The sequence below is a fragment of the Sinohyriopsis cumingii genome, chromosome 12, assembly GCF_028554795.1.
Source record: "Sinohyriopsis cumingii isolate HCF-2022 chromosome 12, ASM2855479v2, whole genome shotgun sequence".
Taxonomy (NCBI): Eukaryota; Metazoa; Mollusca; class Bivalvia; order Unionida; family Unionidae; genus Sinohyriopsis; species Sinohyriopsis cumingii.
In genome coordinates, this window is record NC_142972.1 from 73,836,950 (window position 1) to 73,864,125 (window position 27,176).

At 34.2% G+C, this 27,176-nt stretch overlaps 1 protein-coding gene across 1 annotated transcript in view; it reads right to left on the reverse strand.

Moving 5' to 3' along the window:
• The window catches only part of LOC149786746 (pyrokinin-1 receptor-like), a 206,954-nt gene extending 197,538 nt beyond the window's left edge, over nucleotides 1-9,416 (reverse strand). Inside the window, exon 1 of the mRNA XM_089977262.1 lies at nucleotides 9,082-9,416. Within this exon, the coding sequence (XP_089833388.1) occupies nucleotides 9,082-9,373 (292 nt within the window). The 5' untranslated portion in view covers nucleotides 9,374-9,416. The remainder of the gene's footprint in view (nucleotides 1-9,081) is intronic.
• Between the last annotated feature and the right edge of the window lie 17,760 nt (nucleotides 9,417-27,176).

The window sequence follows — 27,176 nt, forward strand, 5'->3', positions numbered from 1 at the left end:
AGTCTTAATTTTAAGCATTAGGTTTTTAAAGTTACAAGCAAATTCCGTTTGTCCTCTTGTTTTGAGATTAACGGAAATTTTAAGTGCGTGCATGTTTTGTTACCTTCCATCTCTGACGCGCCATTATTTCTACACCATCAAATCCAGTAACCTCATTATGGTTCAGTACTTCAACTTTTTTATGCTCTTTACCCACCTCTCTCTCTCCTTCATCATCTATATGAACAGGTGTTCATAATTACATATTACGTAATAATTTCGGCCGGATCAAAAAGAGCTGAACGATTCCTTACATTCTTAACATTGCTAAAGAACATATCTTTTTAACGGTCATACTTTACCATTCAAAATATATTTTTTATCGATGACTTGTCTTTTCAAACAAATTCTCTATGACCTCTCAGTTAAGGTCTTTCATTAGAAGACAATCAAATTACAATATATTGTGTTGCCTTTAAATATTTGTTCCGTAAATGTTACGAAGCTAGTTAATTTCTGAAATAGTTTGTACTTGAAATCCTGTTTCACCCATTTCAAATTTAGGCATCCCACATGCATCCCATTGAAACTGTTTTCCTCTTTGTTTGTTATGTCTTTTCATCCGTGAGGAATGCTTCATTATTCTCTCAATCAGCTTTGTTACAATTTCAGGCAATATTCTAGTTCAGATCTCTAGAATTATCATTTACATCATTTTCGTTTCTTCTTCTCACTTTCTGAGCCTATGAATGTTTTCCGATATATAAACACATACGCATGTCCAGTATTGTAAAATGGTTTAAATGAAATCATTTCCTCGTTTGTTAGTCTAATGTGTGGGAAGAGTGTTCAGTTAACCATTCTTTCCACTCCTCCCAATGAATTTTATTTTGTTCCATTTATTTATTTCCACATTTGTTTGCTATTCGTATAGATAACTGGAATTTTTGGATTATTATCAATACATCTACAGCATTCTTCTGTCTTGATTTGCAGTTGCCACTTTAGTTAGACTATACCATCTCCGTCGTCGGACATTTAATAATCTAACAAGGCATCCACAACATACACTGCATTTGATAACGTTTCTTTAGCGTTAAGAACAACCCAGCAAACAGAAGGTGTAAAGCAGACAGATTATATTATCTTCAACAATTTGCGATTCTTTTTCCATGCTTTCAGTCGCATGGATGAACTGCGATTTATGCTACATTTTGCAATTGTTATGCTGATCCTAAGACAGTTACATACATGATGAGTCATTATGTAATGTTGAAAGCAATCTTTGTTCTAGATATATTATATCTCTACCTTTTGTTTCACTATTGTAGATTGATCTTGCGAACCTTAAGAGATCTGTTTAGTTCATGGCAAGTTGTCCCAAATACAGAATTATGAAATTAACCCACTTCAGATATATACTTTTAGCGGTGCCATGTTTCAAACAACTTGTTATTAGGATTGATAATGCGTATTTTTAATTTATCATTAAATGTAATCTGCAAACCTATTTCTAATCAAATCCCAGTATACATTTATAACGTTTAAAATGATTATCTTTAATGTTAATCAGTAAGACTGATAGCCTTGAGCACAATGTTATCCAATCCGAACATTTAAACAAAAAGACAGCCTTTCCTAGCACATTGTCCAGATCATGGTACTCAACATTTTTTTTATCGCCTCTATGAAAACCGTTAAATTATGTGCAATGTCGTTTCGTGCCATCATCTATTGTCAAAAGCGAGGAGTCGCGGTTGTGCAGCTGGCAGTGAATCTGACTCATCATTGAGGTCTACCATGTTCAGTACCTGGAGCAGGTTATTGTCGTTGTTGTTTTTTTGTGGAGTTAACGACATTTTCAGCACACGATAGACTATACATGGCGGCCAGTATTAGTAGAGGAGGAAGAACCCGGGAAAACCCCGGAAAGAATCACCGACCCATAAGAAGCTACTGGAAAGCTTTCTAACATACCCACATTGGCCGAATCCGAGACTCGAACCCAGGCAGACAGAGGTGAGATGGCAGTGATCCGTAACGGAGAGCGCTTTAGACTACTCGTCCACTCGGGGCCCCCCTGGAGCAGGTAAGCCCAGTTTGGCTGGATCGATATGTCGTTAAGAAAGGTAGTTGGTCACCAACTGTTTGGCATGATAAAAATAACTCTGTATTAAGTGTCGTTAAAGCTAGCAGAACAGTTGATTCTGACATCAATACGCGTCATCGTTTTATGAGTATACGACTTAACGGTCCAACACTTGTGTAAAACACTGACACGTTGAAATGATTCCATCTGATACAAATTAGATGTGGACCTGACATATTTCCCGCTACAGATTAAACATCTTATGATTCAGATGTAGTTACGTGCTATCGGATTCATCGGACATGCCTTTTCATGGAGCTAAAAATGTTTCACCTATGTCGCATCTCAAACACCAGTCATTTCGCCATGAATTTGTATGCTTTGCGCTTTGCAAAACGTAATCATGTGCACGATCCTTGTGCCTCAGTCTTATAGTAAATGTTTTGTTTCAAAATTATAATGTTCTGTCTTTCTACTCGATGTATTGATATCCAGATTATTGAATGGGCCACATTCATCATACTCCAAATTGCTTTCGTCTTTCATTGCGAAGATTTCGGAATAAAATATATAAATCCATGCAAAACGCTATAATCCCATCAAGCCAGAAGAAACTATTTTTGTCTTCCATCTATGAAAACGCTTCAGATCGAAAAATGTAGAACATTAACGACAACTACAAGGAAAATGTGCAGACACATTTGCAGAAATAAAGGTTTTGTTCATCTCTTAATAATTTAACTTAAGTATTGAAACTGATACCTTATTACCGCTGTTAGAGGTATTGTTTTAAATCATAATTGTTTTTTCATAAGACACACAGTGCTGACAGTTTATGTAAGTAACGCTTTTAGTCATTTTTCGTCAGATCGAGATTCAATGTACGAATGTAATCATCCGCCACAGTTCCCCAGGCTGAATGCAATCATCCGCCACAGTCCCCCAGGCTGAATGCAATCATCCGCCACAGTTCCCCAGGATGAATGCAATTATCCGCCACAGTTCCCCAGGATGAATGCAATCATCCGCCACAGTTCTCCAGGCTGGATGCAATCATCTGCCACAGTTCCCCAGGCTGAATGCAATCATCCGCCACAGTTTCCCAGGCTGAATGCAATCATCAGCCACAGTTCCCCAGGCTGAATGAAATCATCCGCCACAGTTCCCCAGGCTGAATGAAATCATCTGCCACAGTTCCCCAGGCTGAATGCAATCATCCGACACAAGTCTCCGGCTGAATGCAATCATCCGCCACAGTTTCCCAGGCTGAATGCAATCATCCGCCACAGTTCCCCAGGCTGAATGAAATCATCCGCCACAGTTCCCCAGGCTGAATGAAATCATCTGCCACAGTTCCCCAGGCTGAATGCAATCATCCGACACAAGTCTCCGGCTGAATGCAATCATCCGCCACAGTTTCCCAGGCTGAATGCAATCATCCGCCACAGTTCCCCAGGCTGAATGAAATCATCCGCCACAGTTCCCCAGGCTGAATGAAATCATCTGCCACAGTTCCCCAGGCTGAATGCAATCATCCGACACAAGTCTCCGGCTGAATGCAATCATCCGCCACAGTTTCCCAGGCTGAATGCAATCATCCGCCACAGTTCCCCAGGCTGAATGAAATCATCCGCCACAGTTCCCCAGGCCGAATGAAATCATCTGCCACAGTTCCCCAGGCTGAATGCAATCATCCGACACAAGTCTCCGGCTGAATGAAATCATCCGACACATTTCCCCAGGCTATAATATAAGAAGCCGACAGACATAGAGTCAGTATGATTTTGTGTGTGTGTGTGTGTGTGTGTGTGTGTGTGTGTGTGTGTGTGTGATTAGGACTTTTAAAGTAGCTTTAACAACTGTTCAGTGTGTCAGTTTATAGTGACGTCTAGCACTTGGGCATCATGCCGCAGGTATGTAGCATGATGTCTCACATTATCGTGACACCTGGCTGACCAGTCCTAACGCCAACCTCTTAAGTCGCAGCAGTTAGTACCATTGTTGTAAGTCTTTGGTATGACTCAGACGGTGTTCGAAGCCATAACCTCCCGCTTCCGAAGCAGACACTCTAACCATTAGGCCACCGGAGCTGTATGTATGTATGTATGTATGTATGTATGTAGTGTTGAGAACCTCATCACATTATTATATATATATGGTGCCAAACAGAAGCAAAATTGTACAATATACTACAAACTATAGAAATCATAAACCCTTCCAAATACTTGCAAACAAGAAGTACGACAACACAAAACAAAATATGTAACATTTCTGTAAAATAAATAAAGCACACAATATGCAACATAAAATAAATCCATAAAATATATCGTTAAACCTTCTACTATAAACCGTATTCATATCAACGTACAATACTTTTGTATGATACATCATTATAACATTCATGCTGTCTCACAGGGTAGAAGTCAATGCGCAGAATCAAAATGCAGTCCACTGAAAGTGGATACTATTAGTATATACTCAAGTCGTGACTGACCCTCCCAGAGGTTGCATCTCATATTCAAGATTGGTACATAGCCATCTCAACCGTGCTGTTTTGTTGAGAACTGCCAGTCTCCAATGGTTCCGCGTTTTTCAGAACATGCTAATTTATGGAATATTTGTTGCCAGTAAATTGGAGGTTCCTTTCGGAAACAAATGATTGCAGGCTCCTTTATCTACCTTCATTGTTCCGGGTATCCAGGAATATACAATTCGTTTTTTCTTCTTCTTTTAATAGAGATTCTGTACCATTTGTGTTGTCGAATTGAGGTTTTTGCAAAATTATATATGTGTTCAAAATGGATCCGACTACATAATGAATTTTATTTTTAGTAGGTTTCGGTGAAGTTAAAGACTTGAGTCTGAATGCACTTCCGAGTTTCGGTAACCTTTATCCTGTCACTGGCTCGAAATGGCGTCATTGGAAGTGGCAACGATATCTCAAGCCTTGTCTCCATATTTCGAACTGTTAATATACAATGACGTATGATCACTATGTGAGTCTCAGGATAAAGGGAATCTGCTGTAGAAAGGACAGGTTCTGTCTTGACAAAGATTATACTTTTGTGGTGGGTTATGTTAACCAAGTTGGTGGTGTTAGAACATATTTCTTTTAAGCAACGTTTCCAACATTGAATTTTGCCGTGTCTACGAGGGAACTAATTTGGATGATAAAATCTCAAATAAAAATTTGGTTTCGGGATTGGAATTTGGTCTAAAGACTATATCATACGTTGGTCGGAAATAAAATTGGTCTCCTGAACAACACAATAAGACAGTCATCAATATAGTAGGCTGTGTCATCATTAATTCGATTTAATGTACAAAAGTGGGTATAAACGGTTGTAGGTTTTAAACTTTTAATTCGTTTTCTTTGATGTGTTTCTAAATGCTAGTTAAGCTTACCTGTATATAACGTTCAATACTATGCATGCACGCTAACCTATAATAGATCATTAAGATCATATACGTATAATAAGCAATCAATTACTAAATTGAAACATTTCATTATTCTCTAAATTTGTATAGTGTGGCTGTGTCTTTGGGGTCCTGAGGTATATTAATCTCCTGAAGATAGCGTTTAATATTTTTCTTTTATTTTTTACATACTGAATATCAATTAGGTGGTTCATTAGACCTCGAATGAGTAGGTTTAGCATTGTGTCATACGTCCGTGTGCTGTCATAGATTTGCCATATCGATAAAGATGATAACTATATTTTATTTTTTATGAAATCTCTAATAGATGTTTCGAAGTTTGACATCGGCTATTGCTCTTCTCCGTGTCTTAGTGTTTGCTAATGTGACTCGAGATACCAGAGGAGTATATATTCAAATATCCATTCCAACGTTTTGCACATAAAGCGTGTTAGCTATTGTGATGATGGTTAAAATAGTTGGTATTTTCCTCTGCTAGTTTCAATGTCTTTCCCGCAATGAAAGTCTCCAGTTTCTACGAATTGTGCTGAAAATGTTTTATACTGTATTGAGATCTATGTAATTGTTTAAAAAGTAAACAGTGAATATAATAACGTCTTGCTAAAATGTCATGTCATCAATCAAAAGAAAGAGTTCTTTGCATTTATCAGCGTTAATACATTTGCAATTTAAAGGAGTCTTTTTTATTTAAAAGCGAAATCTTTCATTATCGATTTTGCGACAATGTTTCAACCAAAGTATTTGATAGTTGAGTTATGACTGTAATGATTTCTTCCGATGCCAAAAAGCGATTGATTTTGCTGCATATAATATTGACAGAGATCTTTCGTAACATATTCTACACTGATCTGAGTAAACAGTGTTCAGTCAAGAGACCCAGTATCTCCAAGTTTTCATCTTGCCTACTCTAAGGGTAGGGCTAGTGTTTTCTCAGTATTTACAATATTTATTCTGATTTTTCAACTCTCTCATTCTCGTTTAATGATCTGGATGAACCCTTTTCGGTGACTTCAATCTTTGCAAGCAGGATTGATTCATAGTTTGTTAACAGGTTTCGGTTCTTTTGATCAGATGGATCAGACTGGTGTCTCCTTAGAAACGATGTGGCCTGAATATTTCTACTTTGTAGCATTTGGGTTCGTGTTTACTATATTGTCACGCTGGTAGGTGTTATCTGCTCTACTGTTATGGGTTGACTGATCGCATTGGGATAGTTTTCGTTCAGACTTTACATTTGGTTTCTACTTCTGGCCATCTAACGTATTTCTAATAAAGAGAGCCTTTTTGAATGTGTCTCTTCATTTTAGATGAGCTGTCGTTACATATGCTGGCCGAATTAAGTAGAATTTTGGCATCCGCCACTTCCTAGCCACACGAAAGCTTACGTTTCCCCAGCTTCACGCGTTGCATCTCCTTCTGGAATTTCCACTCAGAGCGGTCTGAGAAATGTAATCCCAGATAATTCGTACAAGAGACACTGGGTGCAGGATGATCCATTCTGACCCATCTGCCAGCTCTGGAGCAGACTGGTTTCTTGTTTAGCAATTTTGTGTCCGCCATGTTACTAGCAGTTCAAACTCCGAAAATAATTAGGGATGAAATAATTGACGCTGACAGAGTGGCGCAGTAATAGATCAGGATGTCAGTATTTGTGGGTTCAACTTGCCGTTAAGGCGAATGTTGATTCGTTTCACCTGTGGAACTCTCCGAGAGCTGAAATTTTCCAACACATTAGTCTCTTGAGCCATTCATATCTGTAGATCACACAGTACCTTTATTTGAACGAAGAGATTTATGTGCCAACATAGTTTGATAGTTATCTTCATAAATCGATTGGGCGAGGTAGATTGCCAAAGAAAGTTTTACAGCTCCACTATCATTAATTGAAAAGAGCTATCCATTTCTTTAACTCCCTTTGGCTATCCAGATAAGCCCTGAAGCGGTTTATCTTTCGCAAACGTTTACACCTTAGTAGCTTTGATCTTCATCATTAAATTCAATGATTACAAATTTCGGCAAGTTCCTATGACCCTTCCAAGTCAATGGTTCAGTTTATCCTAATCATTATGAGAAACAAATTCTTTACTTGGGCTTTGGTGTCTTGTACCACTATGGAATACTGTGGTTGCTATGGCATGTGCTTCCCATTTGCAAGCAATCGCAATAAAGTGACAGATTTACGCTCATTTAATGCTTATCTCATGTCAGAGATATAAAGTGTGATATACTCGGGCAAAAAATAAACCGTACTCAACTGACCCATGATATCGCCAACAAAGTCCATGATTTTAGAAGCAACGGTATATTCCTTTCATAACAATGGTGACACATGAAATACATGAGATCTGTGAAACTGAATATCGTATAACCTCTGAACCTTTGTGATCAACCGATTAACCAGACCAGGACTTTCTAAACAATCGTCTAACTGACGTTCTTTGCTTGGCAGTGTGTTTCATCAGTGTTACAACCATCAGCCCCACGTCTACTCAGTTATGAGAATCCTCTTCTCCATCGACATAGGCTTATGGATGGGCTCGACTTATTCCATCTTATAAGAGGATGCGTGATGCCCGATATAATCCCATAACCCGAAAATGCAATTGCGGGATGAGTTTCATTATTGACCGCGTATTACTATAGGACATTTAATTCATGAAACTCAAAAAATGTTATTTTGTTTCAGTGGTTTACACAAAACATTTGCATCATCATTTTACAACGTCCACAAAAGACGATTATTCTAGTCAACAAATTAAATCTTAATTATCAATCATACAATTTATATACGACGTTTAAGAGGTTCATATGCATTAGGATCTGTTGGCATTATCTACAATTGTGCAAACCGTTATACGATCAGTTGAGCTCAATTAAATATTTCAGTGCAGTAAACATAATCTCCTTTAACATTTATCAGCAAACAATACAACTGTTCTAATTAATATTTGCATTTTGTTTTAAGAGTTTTAATTTAATTCATCCTTTTACTGCCTGTGTTATTGACAAACGAGAAAGGCTAAAGTATGTGGTTAATCATGTGTTGTTTATGAACGAAGTGTTTTGAAATAAACTTTCCTCAAAAGCAAACAAAGTAGTGATATTATGCCTATGCACATAAGCAATAGTTGCATAAATGTATTAACCTACACTGATTACTAATGGAGGAAGTGTAACTTTGAAGAAGGTATGATGTGTTCCCTCGCAAATAATGACCTTTTTAACCCATGAATATTTCGGGTAGTACAGTACGTTCTACAATCAATGGCCTGAGTGGTCAATTCTATGAGATCCATGTTATTGGTGTTGTTGTTGGTATATTGGTAAAGGTGATGGTTGTGACGATGGTGGATCCTAGACACTATTTTACAACAGTGCTTGATTTATATAATTCACTTAAGTCCTTATAAGCTCAAATTCACGGCTGCTGATTCAGTGCAACCAATTTATTATTATGCATAAAAATGAATGATCTATACTGTTCTTTTTAAGATTAAGTATGTTGTACCCTGGTGAGCTCTATAATGTTTGTACCTTCGTTACAATACGCAACAATATACTAAATTAATACTTACCTAGAAGTAATATGAGTACATCAGATACAGCCAAACTGAACAGGTAATAATTGGTCGTTGTATGCATATATCCATTCCGAATGATAACAATGCAGGTAAAAATATTACCCAACGTACCGGAGATAAATATAAGAGAATAAATGACAAGCAAAATGACTGTCGAATACATGTCTGGTCTTTTTGCACCAAGTTTTGCCAGTAACAGTTCTTCTGTACTCAAAGTCTCAGAATCGTTCGTAACATTTTGAAGCAAGAAATAATCTTCGCTTGAATTTTCCAAACTTGTTTCCATATTTTCTTGATTATAAATGAGTGTGTTCTTTTCTGCGTAACAGTGTAATACCTTTATTCAATACACGCCATCAAGTACCACGAACTAGGACTTCGCAACTGCCAGCTTCATGCCTTATATACAAAGTGCCCGGCGCATATATATTCGTTTCTTCTGATCAGCTATACGTGTGCAGATAAGATTCTAATTATGAAGTAGCTACCTCGTGAGCAAAGGCAACTCGTACGCCGGCTTACATCCTCGAGAATTTTCAAAGGAATAACTGCTTAGTTATATAATTATCTAATGAGCATTATGAATGGGATGAAAGAAACGCATCAATACATCCTCTCTGATAGCTTGAAAATTTCTTATTTCTCATGATCAATTCTCAAACATGCTTCAAAAAGATTATCGTTTTGCTGAAATTATGTTTATGTATCTGTCTTTCATTAATGATCATTAATGATCTTTCATTGATGACACTTTCTCTAACAGATATTCTAATCCGCTGCAACATTTACCCAATAGTGTAATACCTTTATATTTTTTTAAATTAGAAGTTTCACACATGTTTCAAATGCAGATAGTCTGCGAAATTGCATACGTTTGTAAAATGTTAAATTCGGAATAATAATTGCATGAACCAACACATTAACAATAAAGATGAAGTTAAGACTCATTTAAAAAATATTTCTTGTAGACCTTTGTCTAATTAAATTTGTCCGGTTTCGGATTTATGTTCTAACTTATAGACTGTGTTGCATACCTTCGCGGAGCACTTCTGGTTGCGACTAAGCTTATTGCGGATCATGTGACCATTTGATTCAAACGTCCAATGAGCTGACAATTAAAATGAATAGCAAAATATATGTATAACTTGACCCATTCAATACGAATTGTACTTGATTTCCAATTGAGGCTGACAAAAGACCACTTAAGAAAACGGAACTGATCCGATAACTTATAAGATTAAACATATTGGAATCCTGGTGTCGTTTTGCTCTTGTGGGATTCCTTTTGCCTGGACAGTGAAAAAGGGCATTAAAGTATGATGCGAACATTTGTATGTATATATGTAATATTTAATCGCATATGTTCAAAATTGATTTTACCGGAACACGCACCTCCTATTGAAGTCTAACGTGTCCAATATCTCAACAGGTGATGAATGTATTTCAGCTAGTGATTTTTTAAAATCACCAAAGGAAACAACTGAACAGTTGACGTGTCAGTAACTGATTACACATATATATCCTTTTCCTCTCATCATTCTGGATTAATTAAAAATAAAGAAACCAATAATTTGGCTTGATCTACTGCATCTGTCATTTGCAAGTGTCTTAAAATCTAGTCTCGTACTCTTCCATGTGGTTGTAATCAGTTATTCTTCAAACTTGACATCTCGATTTAATCAAATGGGACGAAAGAAAACTTGTATTGACATTCTAGATTACGTATTGGCAAGCATCTTTGCAACGCATGGTTTTGTCACTTGGTCAACATTCACGTGTCTCCAGTCCAAACATCGTTCCTCTGGCGAAGACCTTGTGATAAGGTTTAAAGCTAAGGAGACATAATCTATTATGGTACAGAAAGGTGTCTATTCTTAATTGTGTTAAAATTAATTTCTTAATGAACAATAATATCCAAACCGTAAAAATATCCCTCTAAATGCAAGCTATATATCAATTAGGACTTCTTGACGGAATTTAAAAACTTGATAAAAATAATTCAGCTATCAAAGATTCAGATTTACAAATAATTTTAATATAAATAAACAGAAAGAAATATAACAGAATCATGAGTATAAACACATAAATTACCACTGTTGAAGCATCCTAGATATTATATATTTTACAGATAACTGATTCAGAATAATGCAACCTTTTAAAATTGCATTGAATACAAATGACCATGCCTAATGAAGTTACCGGTATGTATGTGTTGCACTGACCATGTTCATTTCGATGGAAAGAACTTAGCATACAAATGTGCAAGTTGAACGTCAGCGTAAAGGAAAAGGTGATTCCAAAACAATCTTTGTTGCATCTAATCATGTATAGATGTTAAATCTTTTCATCTCGAAAGACAAATAATGCGCAATTGTGTAGCAGCACATTACCAGCCTAACCAGACACAGTCGGCGGGGTAGATTTAGAAAACCAAATGATGGTTTAAAGATGCATCAAACACCTTAGAGATGAGTAGCCTGTACTCAAAGACAAGCTCTCTGCTTTTGATTCAAGATGGAGTTATCATTTCAGTACAAAATGCAAATTAAGCGTACCGTACGCCAAAAGACTTCAAATTACATATTTGCGTGAAGTGAATGTGGAATTTTCGGAGGGGTCGAGGGTACATTGTATATTCTAAGATGCATACAACTAGTAAGACAGGTAACAGTTCACCACCTTTTGCAACTATCAGAGTCCGCCACATTTCAAAATCAGAAAGTGGTAGACTACCTTAAACAGAATGTAACAGCCCCGATTAAATTCAGTAGTTCACAGAAGGCAATTCAATAGTCTAGTTATATTTAATTAGTTCCAATAAGACAAATTATCAAGCTGAATATGAAAAATTAACCTGAAAAAGTCTATGTTACGACTCTATACTCTTAAACTAAATAACAGGAAAAAATCATAAACCAATAAGTTTTGTACAATTCAACAAATAATATATTTCCATATATTTCCATAGAATTCACAGTGAAAATTTAAATAGAAATTAAGTATTGTGAATATTAAATCCCAATTTATATCACAAGTCCAGTTGTATAGAGCTTCAAACGAATTCATGTGGTGATCCCAATAAATTACAATTATTAATATGCTGATGTGCATGTTTTCACGAATGTGTTAATGTGACAATTACCTTTAATATGGAGATGTACTAATAGTCTTGAAATAATACAATAATATATTCAAAAATGTTATTTAATTAATTCACAATAATTCCAAAATAACGTTTTAATCCTCAAATATTTAGATGACTTTGTAATTACAATGAATACTAGTTTGAAAATAATAAATCATTCAAAATAAAAGCTGAACGCAACACTAAAACTGACTTTGCTTCGGATTATACGGAAAGAATGAGTAATTTTGAAATGCACTACATTAATATGAAAAACTAAGTCACAACAATATAGCCATGGTGTAATTCAGTTTATATTTCCTAACACATTCAAAGTTGTCAATAAGATCAGGACTTTTCAACTGAAAACTAATTTCCAAAGTTTCGATATAAGAAAACATGTTTACCTACATTAAAATAATGATTTGAATATTTAATATATAATCACAGAGAAACATTAATTATATGTTATGTTGTTTACAAAATAAACATCACTGGTAATGTAGACCCTTAACTTGATTTTGGGCAAGGTTCAATTACAAAGTACAAATATACATAGCATATAATAATCCAGAGAGGTCAAGAAACAGTACAAATTAAATATAAATAACAATTATGTTAATCTTCGATGAATTAAAAACTATTATCAATCCTCAAATTATATTAGGTGTTTACTGAAACTTTATTTTGTTTTCTCATATATTTAGGTCGCGTAGAGATTTTTTCACAAATACGCCATATATCTTATTACGACTACCGCCAGGAGAGACAGACATGCCAGCATATTTTATGTGGATTGGGCTCTCATATCTCTTTTTTATCAATATGTAGTCTTTATTTGATCGTGAATATATTTCAACGTGCTTTGTCAACTCAGTGACTTTTATAAACCATCGTTTGTTAACATATTTGATTAGTGGCCTTTAGACCAGAAAACAAAACGATAATGTAACATCTTACACAAACTTGCTTTTATCATCATTTTTGTTTTATGAGAGAGAGATTTGTTGTTGTTTTTTATGGTATTGTCAACACATTATTGACTGTATCATGCCAAAGAAAAAAACCTAAATGATTTCCCAAGGACACGCAAAGGCTCCCCACTCAGGCTGACCTGTTCGAATATCTAAGGAAGACAGTCCAATCCAGTTTAAATAATCGGCATATCGGTATGACTTTGTTATTTCATGCACATAATTAGCACCAAGCACCCGTATAAGCCCAATAAAACATACTTTGGTCGAGGATTGGGCAATTTTAAGTCGCACACAACGAATTCTTAGAAAAGTGTTATGATTCGTATAGCTTACATCTGTCCGAATTAAATTTATGAGCGTACGATTTGTAATATCTGTTGAAACTTAACTTGGTTTACATTCAGAACAATCTTGTTTGTTCTACACAGTGCCTCAAGTAGGATTGATTTTTAGATTATCATTCATTGAAATAAAAACTGTTTCTTAGATTTACAAACATTTTAGGTCACATGTTCGACTTTTGAGACGTATTGAATATCATCAGTTATTGCTATAAACCAGTTATATGCAGTTAGATTTGCAAAGTGTCTTTGGGATACATGGATAGATATAAATAAGTAGATGCGTAGGTAGGCATACAGATATGGTTCGTTTGATAGATGATAATAGACTAAGATATAGCGTAAAGTGAAGGCATTTGATATTCTTTGATGTTGAAGCATTTACACCCAATGTGTTGTATTATAGACGGCACTGTCGTAACTTGATATCAAATGACAACAATAGATACTGGAGAGGAACACAAAAAAATACTTACCAGTTAAAACGTGTTGCAATATTATTTCATCCGGTTGATATAATCTACTCCATTTCCTACACCTGCTTTTCAATAGGGATCATATAATGGCGGACATTGGGATCAGAGATCACCTGTCTGAACGAGTTATTCGTGCAAATTGTTTCTATGGAGCATTTCCGTCCCGATTATATCAAATTATCTTATTTGATGACTATTATTGAACGATTAAAGTAATATTTTCGCAAACCCGTAAAAATCGAAACAAGTACTGCGTTCAACGTAATTTTAGGTTTCCACACACAAATGTGTTAAGCCTGTCGTGATTGTTTGTTTACCGTGACATTTATATTTTAGATAACTAACCAAAACCATGTGTGAAAAAATACTACGTAATCAAGTGTGCACATCTTTTCAAATATGATTTTTTTAAAACTTCCTATTCATTCTATAACCATTTTGATGTGTTAAGAAGAGGATATACTTTGTTTACATTTTAAATTCTTGCGACCTATATTGTAGAAACTAAAGAGAAGAAAAAGAAAAATATCGCTTGGAAATTTCTTCATATATTATCAACATTATTAATGCAAATAATGTCAGGTTGGGAACAGTCTTTGTTTAGTTCAGTCATATACTTTATTTGTCACATCACTGCATCGATAGCACTCAACAACAGAGTTTAGAAGTACTGTAAATTAATAACTTACTGATTAGCTGCATGTATTTAATTACTATTGTCTATTAGATTTGCTCTGAAATTTTCATGGAAGTTGGCTGTGTGTATTCAGTAATTATGTTGTAAAACGTACATTTAATACCATAATTTCACATTAGCAATAAAGGAAAGCAAAGCCAAAAAAAAAATAAAATAAAAAAAAATAAATAAATAACTCTACCATTTAAAGTATACATTAGCATAATTAAAAAGAAAATGTGATTGTCTGAATATGTGAAAACAAAAGGGAATGTAATACGTACCAAACCACATAATTGCTTGGTTCTAAGTCGGGATGAAGTCCTTGTTCAATACAGCGTAGGGAAATATACGTTTCGGCCAAACGGTCTCTCTGAACTATTAAGCCATACCAAACTCGCACTTACCGCCCACTCGGAACGAAAGACTTATGTAGTTTTGTCTATATGTATAATGATCCTGATTTGACAAATTAGTAGAGCTTCGTGTTTTATAAACACCTTTATTATTTTTTCTTATTTTTCTATTTTACTGTTAGCACGATTATCATAGAGATGAATAGAGAACAGAATGAATCATTGTTTAAAGACCATATTATTTTTTGTGTTAAACTAAATTCTCAAAATTAACTTATATATTTATTAAGTTCTTCTTTCTAGGTAAATGAGAAGCGACATTGTAAACTCAAAAATAGATTGTTTATATTAAAACATCAGCAATCATGGCACACTCATTTGCTATATAATCATTGCTTTATTGTATCGACCATGGAGAGAACATAATGGATGTCCTTTCTCAGGAATAAATATAAAACTGCATTCTTATGACATTCCGCAAAAATAAACATTATTTGGAACAGATTTATCTCCTTCGAATCAATTCCGTTAATATGAAAATTATGTAAATAGCGACTTTACCTTCGATATCGCCCAGTGATGAAACTGGCATAATCATAATCATTAACTCGTCGACGGGAAAGCATCCAATGTTTATTTCCAAAATGATAAACCATGTGATAAAGTATGTTGAAATGGAATACTCTATCAAGGAATGATATGAACATCATCAGGCCGAAGATATGAAAAAGTACAAATTCAATAACACAAATGACAATAGGACCCTCGATAAATCATATTTAACAATGGAACAAGCTTGGAAAGGGAAATGCTCTGTGATAGCAAATATGAATTTTATGGGGAGATGGGATGACTTTACGCGTAAACAAAGTCATAAATCATATCGGACGTTCCAGTTTCGGTCAGGGTATCAGTTTACTACTGTAATGGACATGTACTTCACAGTTAAACTCTGATAGGGGGGATTAGTTTGTTGGTTCATTCACAATATTAGATGGAAGGTAGTGCATTCAACAGTAAGATGGTATCGTATAAAATAGTGAGTATAACACTTTATTCAACGAACTTTCGAATTCCAAATGTCCATAGTTGAAACTAGAACTTGTGAATATGACAAAATACCCTTGTTCAGACAAATTCTTTAACGAAACACAAATTAGCTCATGTACTTTTGTTTGCAATATTAAGGTATTGAACAAGAACAAAGTTGTGTCAGCTCTTACATATGCTTAAGTTTATAATCAAGTAAGAAAGAGAAACAAAGAGGGTTGAAATACAAATAAATAACGAAGACAGAATAAAATGAGAGAAATTTATCGAGCTCGTTAACAGAAGGAATTGGCGTTGTGTAATTATATGGCGTAACAGTTTATTATTCAAACAGAGACAGGGGAAAATACGTAAAATTCACACCGACGTGAGATAAAGAGAGAATGACAAATTAATCTTCTTAATTGGATTGTGTGCTAGAGAAACAAAAAGCAAACAGAACACATGTTTGAATTAATTCTCACGATTAATTAATTATTATGAATGACAACTCTTTGGCACAGCATAGTCTCTTTTAGATGTAGATTATTTTATAATGTAAGTTGAATAGTTTTCCTCAGAAATAAACATTATCTAGCTGTCTTAATTTGGAATTCATATCCTCGTATTTAAATATTTCACCTTAACTTCGTTTGTAGATTACTATATAATGCTCTACAATATTGCAGTATGATTTAATACTTAAAAAACTTACAGTATATCCTAATATAAAAACAGTTCACGTTCTGAAAATATAAACTCAGCTTCCGCATAGTGCTCTGGTTATCATAAACATAAGTTATTAATTCTAAGAATTAGTTTCCATAACCTGCCAAGACCAAAAGAATTCAATGGAATTATCCGAAGGTAGATCTGGGTTTATGTTATTTGCATACAAACCAGACTTAAAAAGAGAGTATATACCATAGAAATATTTTATTGAATTGAAACAAATTTGTCACTTACTATTCGGTCCCGTTAATTTGAAATTTATGTAAACTTTGTTGTGGAGAAAATACGGACCAATGATTCGGCTATTATATCAAACTATCTAATGTGTGTTTTCCTCAATCATACTGAACTATGCAATATATTTTGTGACTGGATTGTGGAACTAAGTAACAAAAAGACGGGAGGAGACTTATTCCAGTCGCATTAATTGAAAAATAAAAATTTATGCTGACTTACAAATGTTCACATTCCGTTGAACTGTGCACACTGTATGACCCCATGACCCTCAATCAAGATGTTTTTAAAGAGCAGAATTTGATTCCAGGAGCAGACAATTTTCAGGAAGACACGTGTTATAAAAGATGAATATTTTGTAACAGAATCATTAACGATAAGGAACATTCCGATTTGATCGAATACATCGAATTCACATTTGCAAAGACGATACTCAGAAAGGAACGTTGACATATGTCAATATGGAATGTTGGCAAGAGTTTACTTTCAAAATATTGATATAAATCTGCTTGGTCGGCAGTAAGAAAGAATGTAAATAAACCATTTGCTTTAATCACAACTTTCTAGTATCAAATTATAATGGTTGCAAGTTACTTTGTTGCAGTCGGTTAAATGTCAGATACATTTTAAGCTGTTCCATGTCCTAAACTAAGAAACAGAAAAAGTGAAACAAGCAAGTTTAGTAAAATTAGCAAATATTGTATTAGTAAGATGTTCCAAAGAGAAAAATTAAGAGACACTTACAACATTGCGAATTTAGTCCAAAATGTTCTTAAATGACATATCACGCGTCCAAAGGTATAGAATGCTCCAAATGATTTCCAAAAGTATTGAATGTCTTGATGTATCAATGGTGATAAATGTTCTGATGTACCAATAGTTATTAATGTTCTGATTTACCAAACATCGTGCAAACCAGAATGTCTTTCAGTGAATTTATAACAGTCATTTAATGTCATAATCAGGTCAATGGGCATATATCAATTCCAGTGAGTAATATAAATAAATAATTCCTTTCAAAATATAACTGCAAACTCTGATAATAAATTCCAAAAGACGGATATTAAACAGGAAGAAGTACTTGTTTACCGATTCCCCTTTATATACAATTATCCATTTGACGTACAACACAATATATATTCACATAAATCAACATTTCCGATGAAAACGTCCAATTATTTTATTTACTACCAAACGACATGACAACGGTCAGATAGGCAAACATCAATTCACAACCCTCAATCACAACCATTACAATAGACAGGTAGGCAAAATCAGGAGCACAGTATAAGTTAAATATGCAAAACAAAATACGATAGGACCGCTGTAACTACTTCCTAACTATAAACTTGTACATTTGTATCGTTGCTAAAAAGAGGGAAGATTTAATATATTTAAAGTAAAACAAAGTATGAACCCTAGCTTTTTTCTTTGTTCTCAAGAAAATGAAAGGAAAAGGTGCTTTTTTTTTCGTCAGCAGAAAATCTTTAAGAAGAAAGGAAATGATTTACTTACTGTTGGTATGGCATGTTGAAATTTAAATCCCCGAAATGTTAAAACTACCATTACTTCAAACCCGAGGTTATAGTGAACAGGCATTTGTCCCATGCCTAACTAAACTTATGTTTATTTATGTTGTACATGAACTTGCATAAAGTATATGGTGAGAAAGAGGAACCTTACGTCCGCATAAGAAACTATTATATCTTTACAGGCGACCACATTTCATTGCAAACATGAAAACAAAGAATTAATACACCTTAACTATACTGCAGTCTTTAAAATAATGTAGTAATATTATATATGTTACTGCGCAACTAATAATCACAAAAACTACATTGGTAAGAAGCCAATACAAGATTTCCATTCAGAAGTTCTCTTTTGTGAAAATTACGCGACATATATTGTGCTTTAGATTTTACATGTTCAAGGTCATGTCTGGGGGAAGAAAAGACCTACAAAATAAAAACAACCATTCTGATATTGCAAATATTTACCACGAACAGATTGGTTTAAAATCAGAGCTGACTGCTAATTAAGACATAAAATGGAGGAAAATTTTGTACTATCTCGACTCACAAGATCCATAGATGCCAAGCAGAATAAAAAGTTGAAGCGCTAATGCCTTTTCAAATAATTTACAACGATTCTACTATTGATAATTGTGTTAACTCTACTGCTGCGACTTCAGATAACAACTTATGAAATATGTAGATGCGTTAAACAAGGTTTTTTTGAGGAGGAATTGTAATGGGCATTATTGCTGGGCATTTTATGTACACAAGAATGATTGGATATATATGTAAGGTGTTCACAAGACATAATACTAAAATTTAATAACTCTTGCTGATACAAAAATCCATTTTATTTTGTGTTAAGCGAGAAAAACCTGAAAATGTACGGAACGATGGCAAAATTAATGGTTCCGTCCCTTAAGTTCACTTTTCATAGCACCGAATTTGTCATCTCAATTGAATTGGGCCGATAAAACCCGGCTAACTGTTGTCAACGTGCGTTCGTGAATTTACGTTGACTGTCACTGACCATCTTGCGCGATCACAAGATAACAATGACCAACAGATGCAAGTAAAAGAAAGAATAAATGCGGTATGACTAGAAGCTTCGAAGTATAGTATATAATAGTTCAGATTTGGGATAGTTTATAACTAGTGATTCAGTTAAGTTTATAATTCTTAACATATTAGAAATTGTATAACTGGTGCTCTGTTAATAATTTTGTTCATGCAAATGAGTGTAAGATATGGAGAACAGGTATTACATTTTCATTTTCTTCAGTATCCATTGTCTATGTATATTATTTAAGGCTCATATCATCAATGTTTTGTAATTACTAGAGCTATGGATATTACAGACAAAAACAGACTTTCGTCGTTGGCACAATGAAATGATGAAAGCAATCTGGAAAACTATTAACCTTAAACATCAACTCGAAAATATTGCCCATATATTTATGAACATTAAACGAAAATCGTTTTAAACAGTGAACATAAAACATTATGGTGGTACAGGAAAAAACTCAGCTATAGAAAACGGATTGAAATGTTCAAAGGAAGAAAAGGAGAATGCTGAATAACACATACGGATGAAAGGAGATTGAAATGAAATCGTGCTCGTGTTGTTATGGGCTTTATTTTTAATATTCCTTCAGCGCTGTTCATATACAATCTAGTACATTTCATATTTTAATTTTATCATGCAGCAGCTCAACTGCGCATACCGCAAGTGCAAATATCGAATACGGTACACGTAATGTTCTGTGATTTTGTCTCGTTAAACTCCTGCAATAAATAAGTTACATTTCAGCCAGGGTTCTTAGGGTCGGTTTAATTTACAGACAAAGATAGATGTCCGGTCTTGTGTTACAACAAGGATATATTTGCCTCGTCTACTGACTTTGTCTAAAAGTACACGTTAATCTTTAATAGTGATAAATCCAGGGCCGGCCTTAAGCTGATTTGATGGACTTGTCTCCTTGGGGCCCATCGCCCCATAGAGACCCATCACATTAATAAGTTATATATATATATTTATATATATATATATATATATATATATATATATATATATATATATATATATAAACCGATAAAGTCATTTTAAAGGGAAGGAAGAAACTTTTAAGCTCAGTATAATATACAACTTATTTAAAATGTATTTCCTAATGCCGTGCACACAATGGGACCAACGCGTAAATTCACAGCCGGTACTGGATATATCTTTGGTAGTATTTGATGAAACCATGGATGGATGATCCCTTTAACCATTCACCATTCAGCATATATATTTAATATTCACATGCTCATCATAACATGGGTAATAGTCTAGCAGCAGATTAATATGACTAAATAATGCGTGTTAACAACGAAAATAAAAGAGATGTCTCGGTTACTGTCCAATAGGCGGTGAACTGTAAATTGTTATGAGGACATGGGTAATCACATGGCGTTGGGTGTGCACAAGCAGTTGTTCCCTCCCTCAGATATTTCTTTCTAATCAACTCTCTATGATATTTATATATCATTTTGACATTTTGACTTTCTCAAGTCTGTGATGAACAGCGTTTAAGTTGTACTGAAAGCAATTAATGAACGAATTTTGGATTTTAACCTTCTTGCATTTAATAGGATAAACAATACCATTTAGTTAAATCAATGGAATGTGTTGTCATCTGTGTGGTGACGATGGAATTTTAACATTTTAACTGTTCGCGACCATTAATATTTCGAGGCCGCTAAACATTATTTTGTATACATAGGTGCAGGTAATAATTCACGGTCCTTGCTGGATCATGCGATATTAATAATAACGAGAGTACCGTTAGAGGTTGCAAATAAGTGACTCTAAGGTATGATGCATTTTTATATTCGAATGGAATGCTTTAAAGAAAGCCATGTGGGCTTATCATATTAGGACCTTCTATTTTTTAATTCTGTAAAACATTGTATATCACACGATTTATACTGATGTTTTGGATTTGTGATATTTGCACACAAACCAGACTTAAAAAAGAAATCATATACCATAGAATAATTTGGTGGATCGAAACAAATTTGTCAATTCCTATTCGGTCTCGTTAATTTGAAATTTATGTAAATTTTGTTGTGGAGAAAATACGGACCAATGATTCAGCTATTATATCAAACTATCTGATGTGTGCTTTCTTCAATCATACTGAAATAAGCAAAAATAGTGGACGAGTTGGTTGTCTAACTAAGCAAAAAAGGGAGAGGTGACAATTTCCAGTGGCATTAATTGAAAAATCAAGATTATGCTGACTTGCAAATGATCACATTCCGTTGAACTGTGCACACTGTACGACCCCATGACCCTCAATCAATATGTCTCTAAAGAGCAAAACTCGATTCTAGGAGCAAACGATTTTCAGGAAGATACGTGTTATAGAAAATGAGCATTTTGTAACAGACTCTTTAACGATAAGGAACATTCCGATTTGATTGAATACATCGAATTCACATTTGCAAAGACGATACTCAAAAAGGAACGTGGACATATATCACTACGGAATGATGTCAGGAGTTTACTTTCAAAACATTGATATAAATCTGCTTGGTCGGCAGAAAGAAAGAATGTAAATTAACCAGTAGCTTTAATCACAAATTTCTATTATCGAATTATAATGGTTGCAAGTTACTTTGTCGCAGCCGGATAAATGTCAGATACATTTTAAACTATTCCAGGCCTTAAAGTAAGCAACAGAAAAAAGTAAAATCAGCAAATAACTTATTAGTCCGAGTCCAAAAAGAAAATTTGAGAGACACATACAGTATTGCGAATTTAGTCCAAAATGATCTTATATGTCAATCCCAAGTCTAAAGGTATATAATGGTCCGCATGATTTCCAAAAGTATCGAATGTCCTGATGTACCAATAGTCATGAATGTTCTGATGTACCAGAAGTTTTTAATTTTTGATTTACCAAAATCGTGCAAACCGGAATGTCTTTCGATGAATTTATAAAAGTCATATAATGTAATAGTCAGGTGAGTAAGCAGATATAAATTCCAGTGAGTAATATAATCACATAATTCCTCTCAAAATATAACTGCAAACTCTGATAATAAATTCCAAAAGTCGGATATTAAACAAGAATGACTACTTGTTTACCAATTCCCCTTTACATACAATTAACTATTTGATGAAGAACACAATATATATTCGAAATAAACTTACTTTTCAGATGAAAACGGCCACCGACTCTCGAAATAATCATTTTCTGTACTACCAAAAGTCATGACAAAAGTCAGATAGGCAAAAATCCATTCACAACCCTCAATCACAATCAATACAAAAGACAGGTAGACAAAATCAGGATCAGAGTATAAAGAAATATGCAAAACAAAATAAAATATTACCGCTGAAACTATTTCCTAACTTTATACTTCTACATTTGTATCGATGCTAAAAAGAGGGAAATAATAATATCTTTAAAGAAAAGAAAAAAGGATGAACCTAGCCTTTTTTGTTGTTCTCAACCTGAGAAAATGAAGGAAGGTGGTTTTTCATCAGTGGAAATTCTTTATGTAAAAAGGAAATGATTTACTGACTGTTGGTGTGGTATGTTGAATTTTAAATCCCGAAAATGTTCCAACTATCATTCCTTCAAACTAATGGTTATAGTGAACAAGTATTTTGTCGCATGCCTAACTCAATCTATATTTATTTATGTTGTACATCAACTTGCATAAAGTATGTGATGATTTGATTTTGTAGGTAGAGGAACCCTACGACCGCATGAGAAACCATTGGAAACATGAAAACAAGGAATCAATACACCGTATATGTTTAAGTTTGTCTTTTGTTTGAAGAAATATATAAGTTTGCAAAACTGATCTATACTGCAATCTTTTCAATATGTAGTGATATTACGTATGTTACTATGCAATTAATAATCATAAGACAATTGACACAATGAGACAATTTTTCCATTCATAAGTATTTTTTTGTAAAAATTACACGACAGAATTTGCTTAAGTTTTACGTATTCAAGGTCAATGCCGGGTGGAAGAAAAGACTTACAGAATGAAAACAACCATTCTGATGCTGCAGATATTTGCCTCGAGCAGATTGGTTTAGAATCAGAGCTGACTGCTAATTAAGACAAGAAATGGAGGAAGATTCTGTACTATCTCTACTCACATTATAACAATGCCCACCAAATGCAAGTAAAAGAAAGAATAAATGCAGTATTACTAGAAGGTTCGATAAGTGCTATATAAACGAACATACTTGTGTTAAGTGTAGTCTGTAATAGTTCAGACTTGGGATATTTTATACCTAGTGATTCAGTTAAGTTTATAATACTTGTAAAAATTGTATCAGTCGTGCTCTATTAATAATTTTCTTCAGTATCCATTGTCCATGTATATTATTTATGTCTCATAGCATCAATGTGCTGTACATACTGGAGCTATGGATATTACAGAAGACAAAAATAAACTTTCGTCGTCAGCAAAATGAAATGCTGAAAGCAATCTGGAAAACTATTAACCTTAAACATCAACTCGAAAATATTGCCCATATATTTATGAACATTAAACGAAAATCCTTTTAAACAGCGAACATAAAACATTATGGTGGTACAGGAAAAAACTCAGCTATAGAAACGGATTGAAATGTTCAAAGGCAGAAAAGGAGAATGCTGAATAACACATACGGATGAAAGGAGATTGAAATGGAATCGTGCTCGTGTTGTTATGGTCTTTACTTTTAATATTCCTTCAGCGTTGTTCATATCCAATCTAATACATTTCATATTTGAATCTTATCATGCAGTAGCTCAACTGCGCATACCGCAAGTGCAAATATCGAATAAGGTATAGCAAATATTCTGTGATTTTGTCTCGTTAAACTCCTGCAATAATAAATTACATTTCAGCCAGGGTTCTTAGGGTCGGTTTAATTTACAAAAAACGATATATGTCCGGCCTTGTGTTACAACAAGGGTATATCTGTCTAGCATACTGACTTTGTCTAAAAGCACACGTTAATCTTTGATAGTGATAAATCCAGGGCCTCCTTAAGCTGATTGGACCGATTTGGCTCATTCGGGTTGAGCGCACGTAGGGGCCCCGCATGCTGTTATATATATATATATATATATATATATATATATATATATATATATATATATATATATATATATATATATATATATATATAGGGCGAAAGTAATTTTCAATGGATGGAAAAAACTTTAAAGTTCAGTATCATATAGAACTTGTTTTATATATATTTCTAAATGCAGTGCACACCAGGAGGACCAGTGCGTAAATTCAGAGCCGGTATTGGATATATCTTTGTTAGTATTTGATGAAACCATGGATGGATGATCCCTTAAACAATTCGCCATTCAGTATAGATACATACTGGTCACATGCTCATCATAACATGGGTAATAGTCAAGCAGCAGATTAATATGACCCATTAACTCGTTTTAACAATGAAAATAAAAGAGATGTCTCGGTTACTGCCCAGAAGGCGGTAAACTATAAATTGTTATGATGGCATGGGTAATTACATGAGATCGGGTGGGCAGAAGCAGGTGTTCGCTACCCAGAATTTATTTTTTAAATCCACTCTGTAGGAGTACGTATGTATGGGCTCTGCTTATTTCAAATACTAGATCATTTTGACATTTAGACTTTCTCAAGGTTGTGATGAAGAGTGTTTAAGTTGTACTGGAAGCGATTAATGAACGCATTTTGGATTTTAACCTTGTTGCATTTAATAGGATAAACAATGCCATTTAGTTAAATAAATGAATTGTGTTGGCATCTGTGTGATGACGATGGAACTTTAACATTTTAACTGTTCGCAAACATTAATATTTTGAGGCCGATAAACATTATATTGTATACATAGGTATACATAGGTGAACGAAGTAAGTCACTGTCCCTTCTGGTTCATGCGATATTAATAATAACGAGAGAGTACCGTTAGAGGTTGCAAATAAGTGACTCTAATGTGTGATCCATTTTGATATTCGAACGGAATGTTTTAAAGAATGTCATGTGGGTTTATCATATTAGGACCTTCTTTTTTATCCTTCAAATTACACAATTTATACTGATGTTTTGGGCAATAAAATGTTACCTGTCCGCTTTTTACAGTTATCATATAAATGATGTATTATGTCTTTTTATGTCTAACTATATTTCTTTCTTTTCGAAAGATTAACATAAAAATTTAATTAGACACAGACCCCCTTTTTCTCAATAGTGATCAAGCAGAGAATCCCTATGTACACGAAGCACAAAAATTAATTTTTCAATTATTTTCATATAAAATATACTCAGATCTTTTATGAAACAAAGCTTCTCCTATACTCATCAACACAGATACACTCAATGATACACCTCAATGCAAAGAAGTATTTGAGATAGAAATCAGGCGTTGTAAGAAGATATCAAGCACACGAAATATCATTTCTCAGGGCAAATTTGTTTTATACCCTTGGAGTGGCAACCATTTTAACGACGTATATTAGAGGCAAAGAGTTTAAATGTGGCGAGTATTCCAATTAAGCTAGACACATAATACATACAAGACATCATACAACCTGTACGTAACATCATTTTGAATACAGACCGATTATAAAATGAAAGAGGAAGAATTTATTATTAGAAGCAGGTGAAAGTTTATGGGGAATTTAAAACCGTTGTGCGTCAAGGGTCGTGAGACGTGAACAGTAACATGAATCAGAGGCAACTAAGAAGTTTTTTTATGAAGGATTCGTTTCAGACATGATGGCAGCTGTATCAGTTATAGTATCAATATCATACACGTGTAAAATATTTATTTGAGCTTTAACGTACTGACTCACTGACTAGTAAGTTTTAATTCCTTCATTTATTTGTTATTTGTAACCAACGTGTAAATAAATTAGTAAATAAATAATGTTAAATACTCAATGCAGTTCATTCGTCCATCAGTTTCACTGAGATTAGCATAACCAATTAAACTGCTTGATAAATACAGCATTTCTTGAGCAATCGCTACGTGAGTTTAAATAACGTATTCAGCATATTAAAAAACACAAACACTATTCAGCAATAATATAATTTAAGATAATACATTACACGTTATGTTGTTATGTACAGAAGACACTCATGCAAAGTCTTGTGTACAACAGACAATTCACAAACGGATTATCTAGTATTGTAAACGTCTGACATTTATGTGCACTCGACACAGGGAATGAGATCTCGCTCTGCTTTAATTCTTATTTGAAAAGGTTGTCTTAATGGTTCATTTTTACAAACTTTTTATTTATCACCCGTCTGCTTAAAAATATTTTCAACGTTTAAAAGAATTTGAATATATTTGATCTTGTTGTTAAAATATAAAAACAACGGATTCAAGGCAGACGATATTAGAAAAGTACGCGAGATATTGAATACAACTAATATTCTCCAGGAAACGTTGCAATGGCCACAAATAATTAGCTCGACTGTTCCTAACACTGAAGACCATCATTATTAGCGATTAAAGGGCAAAGGAATACGATCTTGAAGCATAATCATAGAACTCGCCCATCCCTTGTCAGTCACGAATTGTTGTGTAAGATGAAGAGCCAATTAGGTAGGTTATTCAATAATTAATA